General features: G+C 29.0%; 1 protein-coding gene, 3 long non-coding RNA genes and 1 other non-coding gene across 5 annotated transcripts; 2 read left to right on the top strand and 3 right to left on the bottom strand.

Annotated features, from left to right (window-relative positions):
• Nucleotides 1–789: 789 nt before the first annotated feature.
• On the bottom strand, nucleotides 790–12394 carry LOC118074809 (nose resistant to fluoxetine protein 6-like). The gene is made up of 14 exons (XM_035096291.1): nucleotides 11715–12394; nucleotides 11524–11648; nucleotides 7949–8721; nucleotides 6683–6888; nucleotides 6151–6359; nucleotides 4611–4873; nucleotides 4344–4514; nucleotides 4107–4200; nucleotides 3798–3917; nucleotides 3515–3680; nucleotides 2925–3100; nucleotides 1934–2063; nucleotides 1527–1844; nucleotides 790–1443 (listed from the first exon to the last, which is right to left on the bottom strand). The coding sequence occupies exons 3-14, from the start codon at nucleotides 8400–8402 to the stop codon at nucleotides 1315–1317; spliced, it is 2436 nt and encodes an 811-aa protein (XP_034952182.1). The 5' UTR covers nucleotides 8403–8721; nucleotides 11524–11648; nucleotides 11715–12394; the 3' UTR covers nucleotides 790–1314.
• TRNAL-CAG (transfer RNA leucine (anticodon CAG)) lies at nucleotides 10200–10283 on the top strand. Its single transcript has one exon. It is a non-coding gene; the product is annotated as a tRNA-Leu (tRNA).
• Nucleotides 12395–16183: 3789 nt separating the features above from the next.
• LOC118074765 (uncharacterized) lies at nucleotides 16184–17030 on the bottom strand. Its single transcript, XR_004691235.1, has 2 exons — nucleotides 16540–17030; nucleotides 16184–16408 (listed from the first exon to the last, which is right to left on the bottom strand). It is a non-coding gene; the product is annotated as an uncharacterized lncRNA (long non-coding RNA).
• On the top strand, nucleotides 16623–17450 carry LOC118074764 (uncharacterized). Its single transcript, XR_004691234.1, has 3 exons — nucleotides 16623–16759; nucleotides 16828–17145; nucleotides 17225–17450. It is a non-coding gene; the product is annotated as an uncharacterized lncRNA (long non-coding RNA).
• Nucleotides 17451–20277: 2827 nt separating this feature from the next.
• LOC118074861 (uncharacterized) lies at nucleotides 20278–21689 on the bottom strand. The gene is made up of 3 exons (XR_004691241.1): nucleotides 21509–21689; nucleotides 20671–20852; nucleotides 20278–20553 (listed from the first exon to the last, which is right to left on the bottom strand). It is a non-coding gene; the product is annotated as an uncharacterized lncRNA (long non-coding RNA).
• Between the last annotated feature and the right edge of the window lie 160 nt (nucleotides 21690–21849).

Genomic DNA, 21849 nt, shown 5'->3' with positions numbered 1-21849 from the left:
TTATATTAAAAAAAAATAAACTATTTTTCAATTCAATTAACCATTAATAAAACGTTATTCCATTTTCTATCGTTTATTCATTTGAATATACATAATGAAAATTGAACGTGCTAATTTATACATAATCTTATATCATTTTTTTATATATATATATAAGAGTTGATTACAAAAAAAAATTTTCCTACCACTTTATCTTCTAGAATTTTAATAGACACTTTCGTTATTAAATTTTCCAGTTAATTAAAGCCTTTCAGGCAGCTCAATAATTTATTAAATAATTCCATCATTGATTTATAAATGGTTTTTTTCCTTGCTGTCATAATAGTAAATAGAAATGACTTTAGTTTGATACATTTGAGATGTTATTGAGTGACCTTTTTATCGAGATTGACTTTCGATTCGACCCCATTTTCACTCGTAAAGAACACAAGCATTTGACATTTTTTCTTCTCACTCCATTATTTTTTTTTTTTTTACTTTTATTTTGTCCCTTGTGACCAGCGTTATCGGCACAGAAGAGGAACGATCGATGAAAAAGCTTTTCCCTACAGTTTGTGGTTCTTTCCAGGATTTACCGCATACGATCACTTGAAAGTCGAAGATGGAAAATTTGAACTTGTTCAATTCAATTAAACCAAGTCATCTAGAAAGAATACCTTTCATTAATAATCCTAGATGAAAAGACTAATTGACTGTGATAATTTTCACTTAACTGGTGATCACTATTTTTTAATACGCTTAAATTTTTCATTAACGATAAGCTAAGTAAAATTTAATTGTCCTCGAAGGAGTTTGATTGAAATCTATTATAATCATACATAATGTACAAATATTCAGATAAACGTGTTAACAGGCTTGCCGAACAGACACTTCCATAACTACACATGTATTACAAACTTGTCTATCAAACTTGATAATATTGTTAATATTTAACAAAGATAATAAGCAATAATACAATATCAATTACAATAGAATTTTAAAACAAATTTTTACGAAATTATTTATAAAATAGTAAATAAGATTTTTGATCGATTTTGAAGAAAAAAAATTCTTTATTGATGAAGTTGACTGCATATAAAGGTCAAGAGGTTCTCAATAATTTATTTACGGAAGTTAATGCACAATAAAATTTCCGTAGTGATCTCACGAATCAAAATGATTCGTTTATATTTATGTTTCTTTTTTATTTATTAGTAATACAGGTACAAACATTTATATTACATGTGTTTAAAAAAAATACACTTTATATCAATCAACAATTTTTTTCCTTTCACTTCATCCTTATTTTGATTTTTAACCATTTCTATTTTCTTTTCACCTCGGTGTTCTTTTATTCGAAGCAAATGCAATTTTTAAAAGGTTCACAACTGGTGCTTCAAAAGCTATTGAAATGCAGAATGACATTAGGTATGACGCAACCAAGTTTCCAAAATAAACAATCAGCTGTGAAAGATGAATTTAATTATAATTATTGGCATGATGTAAGAAAAGTATTTAATTAATTTAAACAATGTGTCTGTGCTTACAACAACCCCTTGGTGAAGATGCAGTGGACCATCCATCTGGGTAACTGTAATCATCATAATAACTGGATGAACTAGGTAAGCACAATATGTAAGTCTAGAGAGTGGGTAGAGTATCCTGAGAGACAAGAGGCTATTGATTATGGGAGCAGCTCCGGTACAACATTGTACAACAATAAATGCTACGGCTATAGTCCAAGCTGTGTGACCAAGTGCCGCGTAAAATGAGCTCATTGTCACTGTCAAGTTAGCGGGATATAAGCCGTAAACTACTACTAGCATTATTCCACTGGAAACAATCCAGCCTATCAATTTAAACCACTGTAAACAATTATCATCAAGTTAATTATCAATAAGACATGAGATATGCAATCAAGTTTAATTGATATAATGAATTAATTGTTACTTACTGCTGGTGTATGAAGTTCAGAATTAGTTTTAAATAGCATCCATCCAGTTATGGTTCCAACAAAGTAAGGACCTGCTCTCAGCCATGGTTTGTCATATAATTCATCGAATAATGCAAATGGTTCTTGAATTCTGTGAAAATTTATTTCAATTGTTGATGACGTCAATCTTCAAGAATATTTATATTATACTTATATCTATCTATCCATATAATATAATATACAAGCTACTAAAGTGCTGACAGAATAAATTTATTCTCTCGATCAAATAATAAATGGAAATGTTTTACGATCAAAAACCTATTTATTCTTCTCTGCATAAAGTTTTCATAGCACACGGAATAATAAATTATTTTAAACAATATTTTTTTCTGTTTGGTTATCATTATTTCCGTCAATTCAGTAGGAAAAAAAAGTAGATTAAGTGTAACTAGTTGTATTTAAATGGAATAAAGAAAGAATAAAAATTTTCTTTTTTATTTTTACGTTTGTTCTATTGTAATAATCATAAAATAGGGTGATGAAATGCTCCATAAAAACTCATACGAGAAGTAGTTTTATGGTTCATTTCTTCTTGCACGTGTTAATTTTACCAAAAATAACATGAAGAAGCAAAAATTCTACTCTACTAATACTGTCATAAATTTTATTTCAGTATCTAGCAGTTAGATGGATTATATTTTTTTTAGATAAAAATTTTATGTCACATACATTTGTTTTGTTCATACACATCAGACAAATTAAAATGAAAAATTTTTACAAGTTACTACAATGTTTCATATGTTGTTATTCAATATTTACTGTAATAAATAAACTTTGTCAAGAGGATGGTATTTATTGTTATTTTTCTCATGTAGAAGGAAAATATTTTCAATTTTTTAAATAAAACAATAAGTACAATGAAGGGGAAACATGCGGTTCTATAAATTTTTCCTTCATGAACATATACATAATAAGAAAGATGATCCATTTTTTCTCTAAAAATAAAACTTACCTTGCTATATAGTCGTTACTGTATGCTATAGAAAAGGTTGTCAACCAAGAGGAAACAATTAGCAAAAAAACAGCTATAGCAACGGCCTTGAAGTACTTGACAGAGAGCAAAAGTAGTAGGATTCCAAGAACATAGAATTGAGTGTCGTTTGCCATGTACCAGCTCCACAGCATGCACTGAAAAGTTGCTTTATCGTCAAGTTTTACATCAAAGAAGTGGACATTTAGCAAAGTAGATTAAAAAATATTTTCTTAAGTGTTATAAATATTTTTTTTTTTCTATGCTGTTGATTGCAATTTCAACATCAATCTAAGACACTAGTCGTCCTTCAAATCATTTGAAATAACCAATCGCTAAAGTAATTTCTCTTCTCTTGCAATCAGCTGAGGTTGCACCGCGTACGATAGAATTAATTATTGGAAATCAATTGAAACGCGGTCACCTCTCAGTTTTGGCGCATTGATGACACATGTGATGTGTGCTCTATATTCATCTCGTATTTAATTGAAGAAAATTCATGCGGTTTATAATCTAATTTTGATGAAATTGTTACTTAATAGAATGATTAAATCAAAGAAGGAAGCTCTTACCATTTCTGTACGAGGATACAATGAATTCAAATATAAAGCATTTCGCCACCAAAATTTCTCACATGTAATGTGATCAATAATTACAGGTGAAAACACTGTTGTTGCTTGTGCTTGTTTTATTGATATTTCATTTATTCCCAACACGAATAAATAAGCTGGTGTCAATCTTGATTGTATTTAACATGAAATTAAATCCATATTATTATTTACATTTTGGTTTCAATATTTTTTTTTTATGAATTATTTATAGAAATAATTATTAGATTAAAAACAATTACTTTACCGGATGAATCTATAAAGAATCATGATAATAAATTTTGATGCACTAGATTGGAAAAAATTCTTCTTGTCACTCGGTATTAATCCCATTGAGCGATAAAATAAAATTGTAACTAGAAGTCCACTGAAAAATTCATATTACATTTTAAAAAAAAATTATATTGTGATAAAAGCTTTTTGCTAGAAAAAAAAAATCAAGTTAAATTTTTTTTTTTGAAAAGAATTTTTGAAGTGATTTTAAAATAAATGCATGAGTAGCTAATAGTTAAAAAATAAAAAAATATAAATGGTTATGTAAAAAAATAAACATTACCTAATGAAGAAAAAAGTATCAACAGAAAAGGTGGCATTGCTAATAGTTTGGAACATGAAATTCCTCTCAGTGACCGTGCGTAGGGTCTTGTTCTCTGGGACACAGAAAGAGAAAGGTGGAATGTCAAGTGAAAGTTAGTTTAAAGATTTTTTGCAGACTACACTTGATGTCAGGAAGATGTTTTCAATGGAAAAAATCAAAAGAAAAAAAAAATACTCGATAAGAGTCATTAATTACCTGCAATAGAGAATACTTGAAGATAAGTGTGAACCATTACCACCCAACCTAGAGATAATACTCGAAGACCATGAAGACATGTCAAACTGTCACGAGCTGCTGGCTCAGTGCTAATTATTTTAGATCCATTTGTAATCGGACTAAAAGATAAAAGACACTTTATCCAAAACCCTAAAGCACATAAATTATTTTTCATAAGAATTTTACTTGATTATGATAGAAGATTAAAATAAATTTTGATTATTGATGATGATGAGAAATGATAACCTTTCTCTCGAGGCTTCTCGTGAATCGACTGATCTTCTAAATGCCTCTTATTCTTTCCAGCTTTTTCAATCAAATCCTTATCATTATCTTGAATTATCGTTATACCTTTATCTTCTGGAAAATTTCTATTCACATATGTGCTACTTTTTTCATTGTTATTAATTCCATGTGATGTCGACTCTACATCTGGATCAATAGTCAGTTGTCGATAGTCATAAATACTTGCTATTACCATCAATAATATGATAATACTTCCTATGCCTCTGGAATATTTTTAAAATGCATTATTACTATATTTGAAAATTTCATTTCTATAAAATATTAATGTGAAATGTTTTCGCTATTACATCATCACATTAAATTTATCTCTTAATCTATATTCTACAAATCTAATAAAAAGAGTTAGAGTTTAACTTCTTTACTCAATCTCACAATCAATTTATTAAAAGTATAAATTTAAAGTCAGAAAATAAATTTATTTACATGAATGCATAAATCACAGAATAAAAAAAAAACATGCAATTACGTATTCAATTGAATAAATGTGTTAGTTTAACGAGAACGATAATAGTCCTAGAATACTGATTTAACTTTCAATTCTACAAGTATCTCGAAACGTGTTGTGGATCGCATAGTTTACGTCGTCTAACAATAATAATCCTCCAGATATGCTGTTATATTGTAAATCGATTTGAATCTGTTATATGTGGATTTGCTTCTCCACATAACTGAAAACTTGTCCATTCACAATAACCACCTCTCAATACGTTTTTCAAACATATCTTTTTTTCTTGTTTTATTGAATATTGATTATTGGAAACATTGACAAATCATATCATAAATTCGCTATTTTATTCAACTAATTTAATATTTAAAAAAAAAAAAACAAATATTCTGCTGAGAAATGTATATATAAAAAGTTACTTCCCCTAGAATATTTTATTTTAATTTCATTTTAGTCTATGCATTCGCCATAAATAGATATTAACAGACTTTATTTTGTCGCCATTACTTGAGTGATGGACGAGTATGTATCTATGGAATGTACGCGATAACGGTACGACTTTCACGAGAGTACCCAGTTTAATGCTTTCTATGTGTTACATAACATCAATATATGAGTAAAATTCATCCAAGTACTTTAATTTCACTCTCGAATGATAGAGAAGATTTTTTTGTGAAACAAAAAGCCAATTTCATCACGGTATCTACCTGCATAAATAAAAATTCCAGTTGTTTGAGTTAATTCTTTTTTTGTTTTAAGAATGTAATTAGCATTTATATTCATTACGAAAACTCATTTTTCTCGAGTATGAAATAATTATCTTATGCAATTATTGATCACTTGACAATCTTCGATAACGTATAAACCTGTATAGTATTTTCTCACGACACTTAAATGTTTTAGAAAAGTAATAATTATTGATTGAAACATTGAACAAAAAAAAAATTATAACAGGTAATGTAATAAATTACATTGATATTAAAAATAGTTAATAATAAAAATGTAATTATTAGTTAATAATTTTATGAAACTTACCCAAGAACATAAAGTTTGGGATCATTCCATACAGAATAGTCACTTGAAGGTACTGGCTTAACAGTCACAATTGTAATTTCTGGACTATTTGACCCGTGAGTTACATTACCTTCTTTTTCAACTCGATCAGCACTAGCTCTCAACATTGATGTCAACGACAATCGATCACATGTACTCGGTAGACAAAGACCTAAAAATACTTGGCGTGTCTACACAAAGTAAAATTGAATAGCATTAAAAAAATTTCATCCGATTATTTTAATGAAGAAATCAACATAGATGCATTAAAGAAACAGTTTGAGTCTGAATCCAGTACTCTATTCTACATTAATATGTATTGAGAAGATAAGAATAAGCATACCCAATCAATAGAAAACCGATTTGTATAGCATTAAGATGCTAGTCTGTTTGCAGCAAAAAAATTAAGTGAATAGATTAGAATGATTGTTATTATTGGACACAAAAATTTTTCAATCACACTCAAACTGTTTTTGTAATGTACAAGTATTGACTTTCTTTATCTAAATCTTACCGAAGGTTCAATGTCAGCTGGAAAGGTTAATCCCATCCTTGCGACATGAAAGTTGACTGGATAAGGGAGAGAACTAACACTTGATGCCATTCTATTCGTTTCACTGTCATGAGTACTGTTGAGCTCTTTGCAAAGGCTACTTGAGCCTAGCCAAAATCCATTGCCAAAGTGAAACTGAGAACTGTATCGTCCACTTGCATCGGACACTGAAATCAAAAGAAAAGCACAAAATTAATTTATTTCATCTAGTTAAAGTCTATTTTAAAAATATACATTTAAATTATTTGCTATTCTCGTTGATTACTTGAAGTCTTTTTGTCTTGAGTAGGTCAGTGAAATTCTTTCTAAAAGAAAGAATAATAATAATACTAATGTAGTTTCCAATTATTGTCAAGGACATTTCAAATGACGAGACTTTAGGGAAATTGTTAGTGATATTAACATGTTCATCGGAGGTTCATTGCCAGTTATGTAAAGTGTAATCACATTAAAGTAGAAAGTGCACATAGGCAGTATGCACCAACTGGCACGGTGGTCGAGATACATTGGCCAACGTTGGTTTTAACGAAACTGAATTTTCTCTTACATTATTACGAAAGTTTATTAACGGTTACCGATTGCATGTGGGCAGGGTAGTATTGTAACTACATGAATATTCTCAGATATCAATTTAAAATATTATTCTTGTATTTATTTTTTTATCTATAATTGAAACGTATCTAAGTGTTGCAAAATAGTACATAATGTACTTCTATTATTATTATTATTATTACATAGAAAAAACTACTGCCATTACTGTAAAAAAAGCGTGTTAAAAATTACGTTGGAATGAAAATCATTGCTGTAAGAGTACTTAATCTTATTGCATACTAAAAATCATATAGCACACAAATAAATTGCAAAATGGTTAAGTCCAATGTCCACAGTAATTAACAAATGGTGCAATGATGACATATCATCAAGCACTAGGTATACATTCAATCATACTTTCAAATATTGGTAAGCAATAATCGAATAGACTTTCGTAATTACTTGCAAAAAATCTTTCACAGTAATTACTTTATTCTAATGTTATTTTAACACAGTCTATGTGCAAATCATCAAGGAATTATCGATTGACTTTCTTTTATTTCTCTTGGGTCTTAACATCGATTATTGCCAAAATCATATTGTGCTTATTTCCATTATTATATAGCCTAGATTAAAAAAGAGAAAGTTTTAATAAATTTTATTTTTAAATGAAAAATCAAAAAGTAATAAACTTACTTTGTGCTGCCCATAAGTCACCATTTTTTAATCCATTTAAAAATAATTCCATGTCATGTTGACAGTTTTTGTTCAACTTTCCTGGAACTCGCGTCCACCTGAGAGGATCATAGAGGTCAGACAACCACTGAATACTGTTAGCATTTTTTTCCAATTTATCTTTCATAAAGTCAACATCTAAATCTCTAGGAGCTTCTTCTTGTTTTGCTACACTCTTCAGATAATTCCTCCAATCAAGTTCAGGATTATTCTTACTAAAAGCTATTAATCGTTCTTTAGGTATGTTCTCATTTAATTCATCACTTGAACTATTAGTCACTTTTGAAGATGATGGAGGAGTGGTTGATTTTGGTTTAATACTTAATCGTAGGATATTCGATTCATTTTTTGTAGCAGATAAACCAACAACACTTGTAACAAAGATAATCCATACAAGAGACTTTTTTATTGACATAATTACTCTTATTAAAAAAAAAATTAATATTTTCTAAATGACTCTTTTGAATTGCTTTTCACTAGCCAAATATTGCTTGAAATAATTGTAAAATATAAACACTTTTTTCGGACATTTTATTTGAAAATAAACAATCAAAAATATTATACAACTGTTTTTTTTTTTGTAGATAAACAAAAATTGGTCGATTCAATTGATCCAACTCAAATATTTGAACGAACACACAAGTGCACGTTTATTCACGCACTGAATGAGGCAAAACGGCGGGTCTGTATTTCGTATCGGTAAATCCCTTTCTCCTTGCAATGTACATTTTCTTCTGAAATCGAATGAGAACTGCTACAAGTGATATACCAGGTATACAGAATTGGTTAAATCTGTGCTACCAATCTTAACTCAGTTCAAGCATTTCAATTAAAAAACATTTTGTTGAGTTCAACGGTTTATATTTCATAACCTATATTTTTAATTAGACTGTCTTGTTGATAAATATATCAAATAAACTCCATGACTATTACATATCAAAGGTGAGTGATATTTCAAGAGTTGTTGAGAATAAGGGTGTATAGAACTCTTAGTCATCAGATCTTCTAGATAAATTATGATGCAGATATACATTATTTATTGCATCTATTGATTTTTTTGTCAGACCAACAAATAATAAGACTGTTATGGAATTTCATGAACGATTCGATGCGGCAAAAAATTTTATTTTATTGTATAGGCAATTTCCAAAATAAAATAAATAATGGAAATATCACAAATGGTTCATGTGGATACTCTCTTGTGTCGTCCGATAACATTTGTCACTTTGACAGTTTTTTGGAGATCATATTAATCATTTTCACATGGTTAATTGTTTGGAGAAAATATCCGTGTTTATTCTATCACGATATATATGTCTGTTCGGAAAATTATGTCGATTATTCTTGAATCAAAAAGTAATAAAAAAAACTTTTCAAGCGCCTTATCCATCTTATGTAACATAAAGCTTTCTATACATTGCAATATTAACACGTGCACATTAGATACAACCGGTCCTGAATGTTGAGGAAACAGGATATTGTGATCATAATAAGAGTGCATTTAATTTGTATTAATTTGCGGAAGTTCAAAATAATATTTAAATAAGAAGAAATCTTTTTTTTTTTTATTCGTATGATGGAATTTTTCTTTTTTTAATTATGATTATGGATTGTTTCATAATTATTTAATAACGTAAGTAGATTGTATTTTATAAATTAGCACTTTTTCCATGTATGTGTTTTTTTTTCAAATTCTATGATATAATAATAATGAATTAATGCATGATTCTCTTGGGGAATGTTAGGTGGCATTTGATCACGGAAGGGAAAGTTGTTGATATCGATTTACAAGTTCTGCTTTTTATAATGTAAAAAACCACATACACACATAGAAATGTGCATCTAACTGAATCGATAAAACCATTCATTAAAAGTTTTTTTTTATTTAATTTTTTTCATTATTTTTAATTTTTATTAATTTATTTTGAATTATACTATCTTACTTACTGTCGGTAAAAATTATCAACAATCGGTAATGCACAATTTTCATTATCGACAGAAGATAATTTATAAAATTAAAAAAAATTAATCAAATTGATAAAATTCAACTAATTTGATGTATTTTAACACTTTAAATATATTTTCCATCAGTTTATGTATTTTAGTATGTTTAAATTGTAGTCTGATAGCTGAATTCAAATTTAAAGTGTCATAGTTGTCATTTTGATATACCTGTAAGCTCTTCTAGTTTATTTAACGTTCCCCGAACGGAGTCAGGATGGCCGAGCGGTCTAAGGCGCTGCGTTCAGGTCGCAGTCCACTTCTGTGGGCGTGGGTTCGAATCCCACTTCTGACAATCTTTTGAATTCAGTGGCCATTCTTTTGCTTAAAGATGTGCAAATAATTAAATATTGTCCAATTATAACCAAACCAACCAGTTGATGTGTAAAAAAGTAGGCTGAACACCGAGCAAATCAATTTCCATTCCATTGCTCAACATAAAAGTTGAATGGATATACTTTTGTGTTCTACATATGAATGTAATATTGCTAAAAGCCCGCACCATCTGCCATACGGTGTGTAGCGGTCTTGCATGTTATAATCCAACTTAACACGCTGTCTCTATATATTCTATTAACAACCGGAGACCTACATAATCCGGATAACTGAGCACGCGAGCTAAATCTCGTCTTATATATCAATTTATCTAACAATTTCTTGATTAACATTAATGACACGTTGACTCGATGTTACAAACTACGGATATGATCTGCACACCAGGCGTGCGCGGAAAATTAGAATATCAGACTCTACTCTTGCAATAAAGCACATTGATGGCACAAGCCTTATACTTCCGTGTCTGTAATAATTTATTTTGATTGGTGAAATCACACTTTATCATCTAAGCTCTTAAATCTTGACGTTTTTGCTGCTGTTAAAAATTATGGATTCTTTTTTTCTCTTTTAATACAATATACCGTTGATCAATTGAATCGAAATGAGGTCAGGACTAAGAACTACACGTGGCTTCATGCTCGTCAATTGTCTTCCTTAGATTCTCAGGTATACTATCTATTCACGTCAATACTACGTGTCATCACGATTTCAATAACCATAAAATGACTAAACAACAACAAAATGCCCTCTTTTGTTCCTAAACGTTCATCTATTTTCAGTCGTGAAAACAAACATTCAACTATTCTCTACAATTAATTAATACAAATCATGGAATATAATAGTGGGAAAAATATTTATCATGCTTTATTATAAAACAGATTACTTAGCTCAAACGCCTTCAGTGTAACTTTCATCATAACTAAAAAATTAATAAATATCCACCATTTTCATTGCATGAATTCATCTTTACTGAGTATATATAAACAGACAGAAGCTCACAAAATGAAGATTAATATGAGGTATGATACATAACAGAAACACTTAATTTTATTTAAGCAAAATGATTATTAGTTACTATACTTAACATAATCTAACTTTTGTTTTCAACTTTTTATTAGGAAGTTATTGTAATGGGATCAATTTTTAAACATTTTGAAGCATATAAGAAGATTTAAAAATGAATATAAATTTGTACGTACGTATGTCAGGTTTTTTTTCGTTTTCAATATTTTGAGAACCACCAGAGATATCAACTCTGTAAGAACTTCATTTGAAAGATCAAGGTTTAAAAGATGTTTTCAACAAATTCAGTGCAGTCTTTTTTCTGGAACAAAAAAACAATTGTCAAACAAATGAAGTAAAAGACAATTAAGAATTAACCTTTACTTACTATGATCAAAATTGTTGAAAGATTTGGTCAATATTAATAAAATATTGTTATTAATAATTTCATATAACCTATAAAAATTGCCTATTGATTATAGCAATTTTAATTTGTTATGACCAATTATATAAAATATAGATGGATAAGATTTTGATGAAATTGTCACAAAAAAAAACCCAGATGAAAATATACGGTCATGTAGCCACAAAGTGCATCCAGATGCATTTTTTATTTTTATATCTGTCTGTTCCAGAGTTACCACAAAATATGGCAGAAGCTTCTCGAATATTGAAATAAAATGTACTTTAAACGTCTCTTTGTGTATCGTAATTGCACCGACATTGACTTAACCGTTACTTTTAATATACAATGTCAAAGGTAAACACCAACTCTCCCGCACTGTGACTGAGAAACATTCTTGGTCTTTTTTTGTTCCATTACATTTTCATCAAGTCATGTAAATCAAACCCGAAGTTCTGATACTTTTCATGGCATTTGAAAAAGATTGAAGAGTTATAAATCATGGAATTTACTGTTCAACTGATCGAGTGAGTCTATTCTATGTAGGTTACAAAGCGAAACTTCCGGACTCATAGATCAACTTATCTGAGTCATTCTGTGGAACCGTTCCACCTTACCACTACTTGCTATCCGATCGTTCGTTTCATCTCTAAATAAAATCGTCATTCAAGTCAAGTAACGCAATTATAACAGTGAGCATTACTAACCTGTATTTTTCATTGTCATTTCCGGTTTAATAAGCTATTGACACATACATACCTTCTAGAAATATGAACGCCATGTCTATAAGCGATAATAGGTTATGAAGTGCTTTGGCAAAAATAATCAAAAATTGTATAATTAATTTTCGTAATGTACAACACACATAATAATAGTCTCATCTCAACGAAATAATCGGTTTTAAGTAACGGTATAATTTTAAAAATGTGAATATTTTTGGTGGAAAAAAAATGTACGGTACTAGTACGTTTCAAGGACCATAACGACCTTATTTCTTGGACTATGAATTACCAAATCCAAGTTATATACTTTTTTGATTAGCCTCCGGAACGCAAGTCCCGTAATAATTAGTAAATCAAACATTTTTTTAATCTTGTCACAATTTAACGAAATCATTTTTCTCATAATTTTTTTACAATAATTAATTAATTGTAGCATCTGTTGGTTGCAAAAAAACATATTTATTTCATTATAATATACTTGACATAACAGTAAAATTAACAAGAAACTTTCCCATAGATATATCTATTTATGTATCCACGTATGAATAGTTAACTTTTAGAATAGAAGCCGTTTGTCTATTAATTCATTTAATTACTTCACACACACGCTAATGAATTATTCTTTGAATAATACTTAACTTTTAGTCTCTCATTGTCAAATGTAATTACGTAATTTAATTAATTATCTAATTAATTTATTATGCTTTTCGCTATTTGGGATAATTATTAATAATATTATAAAATCGGTTATTAATAACCCATGCAAAATTTTTTTTTCAACCATAAAAAAAATGTACTTCTTTTTAACTGAATAGTCTGAGTAAAATGTCCGAAGATTATCTCACTTACTGTTGTATGTAATATACAACGAGTAAAAACAGTTACTTCTTAGCACTGTTAAATAGTCTCACGTCACTTTTTTTGCTCTCATTTAAAACATCCAATGAATTAATGACTCATCAAAAAAAAATCTGTATTATTACATCAAGTATTTATTCTTATATACATGTACAGTAATAAAAAATTCATTCAATCTTCATGTCTAACTATAAGACCAACAATGTTGAAAAAAATTTACATTTTATTCATTTTTCAACTAATTGACAGTTTCATCTTATAATATTTTTAGATAATTATAATGAACATCATCCTGCAAGTAAGTATTTGTTTATTATCAAGTAATTCTTATAAAAGAAATCATAAAATTAATTATATATTTTGTTTTTTCAGTGTGTACGTATTTTATTATAATTACTGGTTGATGATCAACGATAAAACTCTGAAGAAAGAAATCCGGTAATTTTTAATAGCTCTAAAATGAAAATAAGAAGAGTGTAGTAAAATTTACTCCAATTGTATTTTTATTATAAAAATTCCAATGTATTATAATCTTTTGGAATGTTGAATAAGAATGCATCATGTTAAATAATGGAATAGACTACAGAAGTTATTGAAATATCAGTAAATTTCTTCTGGAATAGCAAAAATGGTACTGAGAGTCAGTGAATATTTTCTGATTCACTTCAAGAGAATATATTTTATGTAAATTCTCTGAGATTAGTGTGTAAAGTTGTCTTTAATAATATTTCAGCTTGTATATATCAGAAATATGTAAATAGACCACAAACGTTTACTATGTAAAGTATATGTTGTCGTTGGATGAAATCACATGGAATATTTTATTATCGATAGTTTACAATGTTAATTATAAATTGAAACAAGAATTGTTGTATGTATAAGTAAATACAAAATGTTACAGAGTACTGGTACATATATGCTAAATAAAATGCTTTCTTATAAGTTATATAACCCTAAGGGGCAGTTCTACAGTTGGTTGTCGATGTTTTCTAACCACGGCGTAGTCTAATAAATCTCGTGTAAATGCTCCAAGGGATTGCTTTTACAAATGTTTCTCAGTTGAAACATTGAACTTAAAGATAAAACCAGGAGAAATAGTTATCAGTTAATCAAGAACAAATGAATCAAGTGTGTCATTCAGGACAATGCCTATGCATTCCATGATTTTTTTCAATTGAAGTCAAGCGACACGAGTGAATTCTTGGGACTTTGCGGTTGAGAGGAGGAGTACCAAAGCAGGAAGATTCTTCTGCATAGCTCGTTGGTCACGTCCAATGTTAGAGGGGAAGAGGTAAAAGCAACCAAGGGAGCAATCAGCTCCAGTTAACGTTTCCTAGACGCAGTTTATCTGCGTATGCAAATTCAACTTGGACTTTCTTGGCATCTCCACTCTTCACTTATTTCTTTTTATCCTTATTATTCGTCTTCCTTTCAAACAACTTCTACATCTACGATACTGCGTATAACGACTCACCCGACTAGTGCGTATATGCATACTTCAATCTTTTTTATTTTATTTCATTATCATTATTCCTCCAACTTCTTCCTTCTCTCTTCTCACGCTGAGAACATGTCATCAACGCACTAAGATTGCATTTACGAATGGTAATTTTAGTGTATATCTTTAATATTCCAGTATGTAACTGTCACATTATTCTGAATAATTAAATATCTAATTTAAGAAGACAACTTTTCGAAATAAGATATATATTCTATCAGACAATTTATGATTATGTTCAAAAATAGCATCACTACATGTTGAGTTCATTTATAAATTCAAAATAAATCATTTTAATAATTATATTTAGGGGCTCAATACATGAACGATAATTACTTTTTTTTCATTTACTTCAACAATCAGTATTTCTTCTTGAAAAGTATCTGACACAAATCATATAGAAGTATGATGACTAAATTGTCAGTTCTATGCAACTAAATAACTGTAATAATCTAAGACATAATATAACATTTAACGAGTTGAAATTTTTTTATTTTCAAGTAACTGCAAAAATTGAAAATATAAATTATTTATAATGATTAAAATTGTTAAAATTATATGATTATGAAGGTGGAATATATAATCAGTAATACAAGTAAATGCAATGTCTGTTCTAAATCCATAAAATAATATTATAAATTTACCGCTAAAGAATTGATATAATCGTCAATCAGCGAATAAACGTACCGTCAATTGTATTAAAATATATACAATCATGTAATTCGAATGATCTTTTTCTTAAATTAAATGACACGGATCTGATTATAATGAGATAACTTTCTGATAACTGTTCTACTATTTATACAGCTTCTAGAAAATTATTATCATTTAAATGATCAAAATATTCATCATTTCCATCTAAATAATAATTTCAAAAATCATCTAGAGCCTATGAAATTAAATTAAAATTTTTTTACAAATAATTGTTGGATATTTAATTCAAAAATTAATTACAATATAATGAATAATTACAAAAAAAGCTTTTTTTGAATTAAAAACAATGTTTATGGAATAAAATAAAAATTTTAAACAAGTAGGAAAGTTAATTATAGTTAATAGAGAATTAATTGTTAACATAACAATAATTAACTAACCTAAAAATGAATATGAATGAGTATGAGGTATTGAGATAATAGCAAGTATGAAAGTTTTATTTTGTTATTATTACTTTACCTAGTGCCCGAACACGTGATTTTATTAAAAATATATATTATTTTTCTATTCACTTTATGAACAAATAATTTGCATTATACGTGCGTGCATATACCCTCCTTTTGCTGATGCTTATACTGCATATAATAAACTCTCACCCTCGCACATAATTCTAATTAATACCAACGTTCCCTCTCATTTTATATTTTCTTTCTTAATTTTTATCTGCATTCGTGCATCTTCAACATTAACATTAATCCTTTTCTCCATTCACCGGCGCCATGAACTCAAATACAATTTTTTTATACTTTATGTTCCAGAGAAAATTAATAAGATAACCTTATTATATCTCATTTTAGAGCTATTTAAAATATTCAATTTATTTTTATCAATCTATAGCCTTAGCTACTGGAGCATTCAGCTTAATTTCATCAATGATATTTTGTTGCCTAAAAGAAAAAAAAAAAATTGACAATTGTTTATTTAATATTTATAAAATATTGTAGTTATGAATGATAATAAAGTTGGTAGAATAACTTATTGGAGAGAATGTGATGGTATAGTGGTTGATGGTAGTAACCTGGAGAGTTGAAAGACTAGCTTAGCACGAACTATATAACTATGATCGCTATAAAGTCTCTTCTGGCTTCTGCAGCACAAGAATCTTCTTTACTTGGACTTGTTGCCGCTTTAGCATCATGTTTGACTATTTTCTTCGCTTCGATACCTACACAAATTGTTGCCTCGGTATCTTAAAAGGGCTGTAAAACACGACTTAGAGCAGATAAATATCTTAAAAGGTTTGGAAAAAATTCCTCAAATTAGTGATAAAATGAAAAAATAACTTAGTAGTTGATTGTTAATTTAGAGGGAATAGTTCAATGTACGGGTTCGACGTTCATGTAATGACCACACGGCGCCATTACAAGTGATTCAAGTCGCGCACGAACTCTGTAAATGCACTTATACTATAGTCACGAATCAAGACCAAATTATGGGTCTCGTGTGTAATGAAATAAAATTTCGTGGGAATGTGACTTGTTAAAAATATTTCAATAATGTCACATGCTGTCGTTCATGATGATAGAAAGCAAACATACATCAAATTATTTACAGTTTTATCACGTTGATATGTATTCCTAACCAAAGCTATCATGACAACATATGTGTTTAACTAATCTAAAAAGTACAGTATCATTTTTCTATTCCTCTTGATTCGAATTATATTGATATACATTTTTTATATGTTTGTTTCTTTTTTATAGATGTATTTTAATTTAGTAATTTGACCATGAGATGACAACAAAAAATTGTATGGTGAAGCGCAACGGATCTGGAATGGAGATAGAAGAATAATCGGAATAAATTCACCGTGAAAAGCCACGTCTTGATACTTCTTCTTCTTGTTATATTCTTCTCTTTTTCTTCGTTACCTTTCAGGATTCTTCTTCAATGTAAACCACAATAATACACAATATAATCTATCTTCAGTCATCAGAATACGATTTCTGAAATGAAAAATGAAATATTATTTTCAATTTATCATAAATAACACGTGCTATTGAAATATATATATATATTTCCGGATCAATAATAAATTAAAATTATCAACCGGATCTTGAATCAGTTAAAAATAATGATCTTTCGATTTTGTGAATGTAAAAAAAGTTTGACTGTATTATTTTACGGAAGATCGGATTTCATTGCATAACTAAATCTATATATTTTATTATTTCAATGACTCAATCAAAACGGAATAGTTTAATTTTTATCTATTATAAGATAAAAATAATAAAGATGTGCATTTGATTATGGGTTTCTAGTTTGTCAACGGGATTGTCTGCTGTGTACTTGTGTGGTTACGCTCAGTGAGCATTGACTAAGGTAAAGCGATGACGAGGTAAAGATCCAAGCCAAGAGACAAGTTATACTTACCTAACATAAATGCTCTTGATGTCCCACCACTTAAACTTATTCCTGATACTCGGTGCAATTTTTTTATAAGACTTTATCACCTCCAGGCCAATGAACTTCTCCAGTACAGGTTCTATCATCATCATCAACATCATCATCATCATCATCATCGTCATTAACAGAGAGAGAAAATATCTCTTATGATCTAAAAACAACTGACCAACGTTTATTATCTTTTTACTTTTTTTTTTTTTTTATTTATATCGTTTTCAATTTTGTCTTTCCAACATTTTCTTTGATCACATTCTGACACTTGGATGCCAATGTATTCCTATTGTTATCATTTCATCTTCAGACCCTTGTGTACATTTACTGTTGTACATTGATAGGTCGGCAACTTTTGAGATTCTAAACCGAAAAATTATCTGATAATATAACTATTAAAAAAAGCTTTATTGTATTTACTTTGATGTTTGAACTTTATTGGAAGAATTTTAGTTTATTACACTTAAAAGATTAAGAAAAATATCATCTCATAAAAATTCCTTGGTAAAATGATTTTAAAAGTTTTTAGTATTTAATTATTTATCTATTGTAAGGAATTTTTGTATATTTAATTAAGTTAATAATTCAATTGTTAAGTGAATTAGTCATGATAATGATGAGGAATGTTGTTGATTGATACATGTTGATAGGAAATGTTGGTTTTCAAGCTAGAATGAATCAAAAATTTTGAGGAAAAAAATGGTACATTGTTTGTAAATAATTAATATAAGAAAAATACTAAAAAAACGGTATAATTTTAATTAAAGCACAATACGGAAGCACAGAGGACACTGGTCACGCTTCATGCCAATTTAACTCGTGTATACGCGCGGCCAACTTTGGAGCAATGTCTTTTTCCATCAACGACAAAGTTCACGACAGAAAAAAATCTTATTCAAATGTATAGTCGTTGAATAAAGAAATAATAGCATTAATTTTATGGAGAAAATTCGCACGGTTTTATAATAATTCTTTTCATAAAAAGGATGCATAAATGAAGTACAAGGTAATGACTTGGATAAGTTAGGTACATCAGGACCCTACTGTGACGAGAAGGAAAAAAAAAAATGACAAAAGTCACTGAGTGAATCCAAGTGAACCCGGATATATAAAAGAGCAGTTGATAATATAAATTTTTTTGACGTAATAACAAATGTTTTTTAAACAATTTAAATTTTGTAAAATAGTATAGTAGGTAGTCTTAGAGAAGTTGAACACGCCATTTTGTTTATCGAGGCTTGAAGTCCGATGTACCGAGACTGGATTGCAGCACTCATGTCTTCGTCTCTTTTATGCTCGAGAGAGCCCTCAGAAAGCTCGACCATGCGTGAACGGTGAACTCGAATCGTTTTATTATTAGCTAACTTGAGAGCATGTCGAAGAATGAAGACGACATGAGATAAGAAAGAAGGAAAGAAAAAGAGAGAGAGGGAGAAAGAGAGAAGTGTATCAGGTACTTGAAGCCTCGTTTCTCTCTTGAACGACCAGTTTATTACGTTTCTTCAGCAGATTTTTTTTCATTTATCAAGGTCGTTGCACTTAAAAGTCAACCTTGAACGACCTTGAGATTATAAGCTTTGAATAATTCAATTAATTTGACACTCAACTATAACTAAAACGTCATCATTATGAATTTTCTATATTATTATTACTTTATAAGGATTTCAAGTTCATTTCATCCTGATGAAGCTTCAAGAATTAATCATGAAGATCGTAAATTATACTAGTGCAGTATAGTGGATATAATAATTGAGATGGTCAATTAAAGTAAGGCTTATTAATTATAATGATTGAATTATTACCAAAGGTTATAACATTCTCATAATAAAATTTTTAGTTCCGCTAAATCATCAAGCTGATATATAATTCTGCTATTAAAAACATTAACAATTTAAAAAAGGGTAGAAGGTCAGACAAGGAAGTGTTTCTGTATCAGAATATCTACTCGTGCTGAATACAATCTCGAAAATATATCTTCTCGTGTTAAAGCACTTTTTTCTTTATCGAGATTACTTCATCTAAAGGTTAATCTTTTATTTATAATCCTGAAAATGATTTTAACACTAATAAACCAGTTGAATAATTTTTCACTTTGATCATCTAACTAAACCCTTAAGTTGAGTGCATTTTTATGATTCTAATATTTACTTTTTAACCTAACCGTTTTTTTCACATTTAAAAAAATGTTTATTATAACCTTAAAATTTTTGTTAAAAAATGTCTATCTTTCCTTAATTTATCTTAGATTATCAGTATTTATTCTAGTCCCTGTGGGATATTTATTACAGGAGTATTCTAATGTCTAGTAGTAGTATAATGACAGATAAAAGAAAAATAAATTCAAGCAATGAAGTTAGATGTAATGTCCATTATAATAGTCAGAAACGTTAAAAAATGAACAAACAAGACATTTTAATGATTTCACTGATTTTACACCTTCTAACTGCTTTTGCATAATTAAATTTAAATGCCTATGCTATTATAACAGTACTCAAGCCATTGTTTCCATGCATTTACTCATATCCTTTAACATATTCTTCTTTCAAAGCAGTGTCTTGTCCACTTAATAAATTATCTTCACCCTCACCGGGTCGAGGTCACAGTCAACTTACCGTTTTCTTCCCTTTCTAACCAGCTAAAACACAAATGGATACATTTATAAGTCTCCTGTACACGTGAGAGATAATCTCATACACAACAGTAAGCGTTTGAGACCATAAACACATGAACGAAATAGTCGGAGTAGCCATACCTAACCTAAGCCAATGTCTCCGGAGCGTGTCGCCATCCCGTTGGTGAACCGCCTTGTCCTGGACCGGTTACATCTTTTATTTCTTCCTTCTCCTCCTACTACTACACTTGATCGTCATTTCCTCATTCTTGGGAACAACTTAAAACATTATCATCTTTCAATGGCACTTGTCAACCCAATTGCTGCAATTCACATATCACTTTGATTAGATTGTTTATTTTTTCAATAAAAAATAAATCTACAATTCATGGCAATACCGCCCTATAAATAGACTTGTTCAACCACTTTGTCTCCCTATGACCTTGATGCTGAATCACCAAAGTTACACTCTGTATCAACTTGATGCAGAAGCTAAATTGCCGAGAAAACGAACCGATTATCGAGTATGTGCTAACCTGTACTTACAAAGTTATTTATAGAACCACATAACGACTATCTTAATGTATAATTAGGGACTCGTTAAATTTTTTTTTTCGTATGATTTCAGAATTATAAAATGACTAATATTGCCTAAAAGCTATTTACATGTTAATTCTCGTGATTTCAGAATACATAAATACTACATATTTTGCGGTTATGGGAAACATCAGTCATTTTTAATTAAAAAGAACAATTTTAAATCTCATTATACAATTGTCATTATAATTTGTCGATGAAATTAATACTTCAACAAAAAAAAACATCAATTTCTTTCTTTGTTTAGTTAATAAACATCAACAGTTATTATAAAACTTTTATCAAGAAAAATTTTATTTACAGTTCATAAAGTTATTAGTAATAAAAAAAATTTTTTTATTACAATGTGTTTGTTGAAAAATATTATAACAAAGTAACTTACCTTCTTTCTATATAACCTTTTGTATCTCGAAAATACTTCAACAATAAAAACAAAATAATATTTGTTAGTAGTTTACTTCGTTCTTGACTACAGAAATGATGTTCTAGGTGGCGAGAGTAATAAGTCCTTGACCGACCCTGAACTTCCAAGAGTTCTTCATCTTGATGGGTGTAAACACGCAACACCGCCAAATGATTACTAATATTTTTATTTTCATAATCTTGATAAGTTTGCTTTAATGAACGTAGTAAATTGAATGTATACAATATATACCTATTATTTTGAAGATTGATAAAGAAAACACACACACTGAATATTGACTGTAATTTAAATGATATTAA

This window comes from Chelonus insularis, unplaced genomic scaffold (assembly GCF_013357705.1).
Source record: "Chelonus insularis isolate UGA/USDA-ARS -01 unplaced genomic scaffold, ASM1335770v1 contig_139_pilon, whole genome shotgun sequence".
NCBI classification, from domain to species: Eukaryota; Metazoa; Arthropoda; class Insecta; order Hymenoptera; family Braconidae; genus Chelonus; species Chelonus insularis.
Note: the sequence above shows the minus strand (reverse complement) of the source record. Positions and strands in the feature narration are given on the sequence as shown.

Coding starts and splice junctions, on each gene's coding strand:
- LOC118074809 (XM_035096291.1), bottom strand. CDS start 8,402: ATGTCAATAAAAAAGTCTCTTGTATGGATTATCTTTGTTACAAGTGTT. Junction 3,918..4,106: donor GATACTTTTTTCTTCATTAG/GTAATGTTTATT, acceptor TGAATTTTTCAG/TGGACTTCTAGTTACAATTT. Junction 1,845..1,933: donor CTGAACTTCATACACCAGCA/GTAAGTAACAAT, acceptor AATTGTTTACAG/TGGTTTAAATTGATAGGCTG.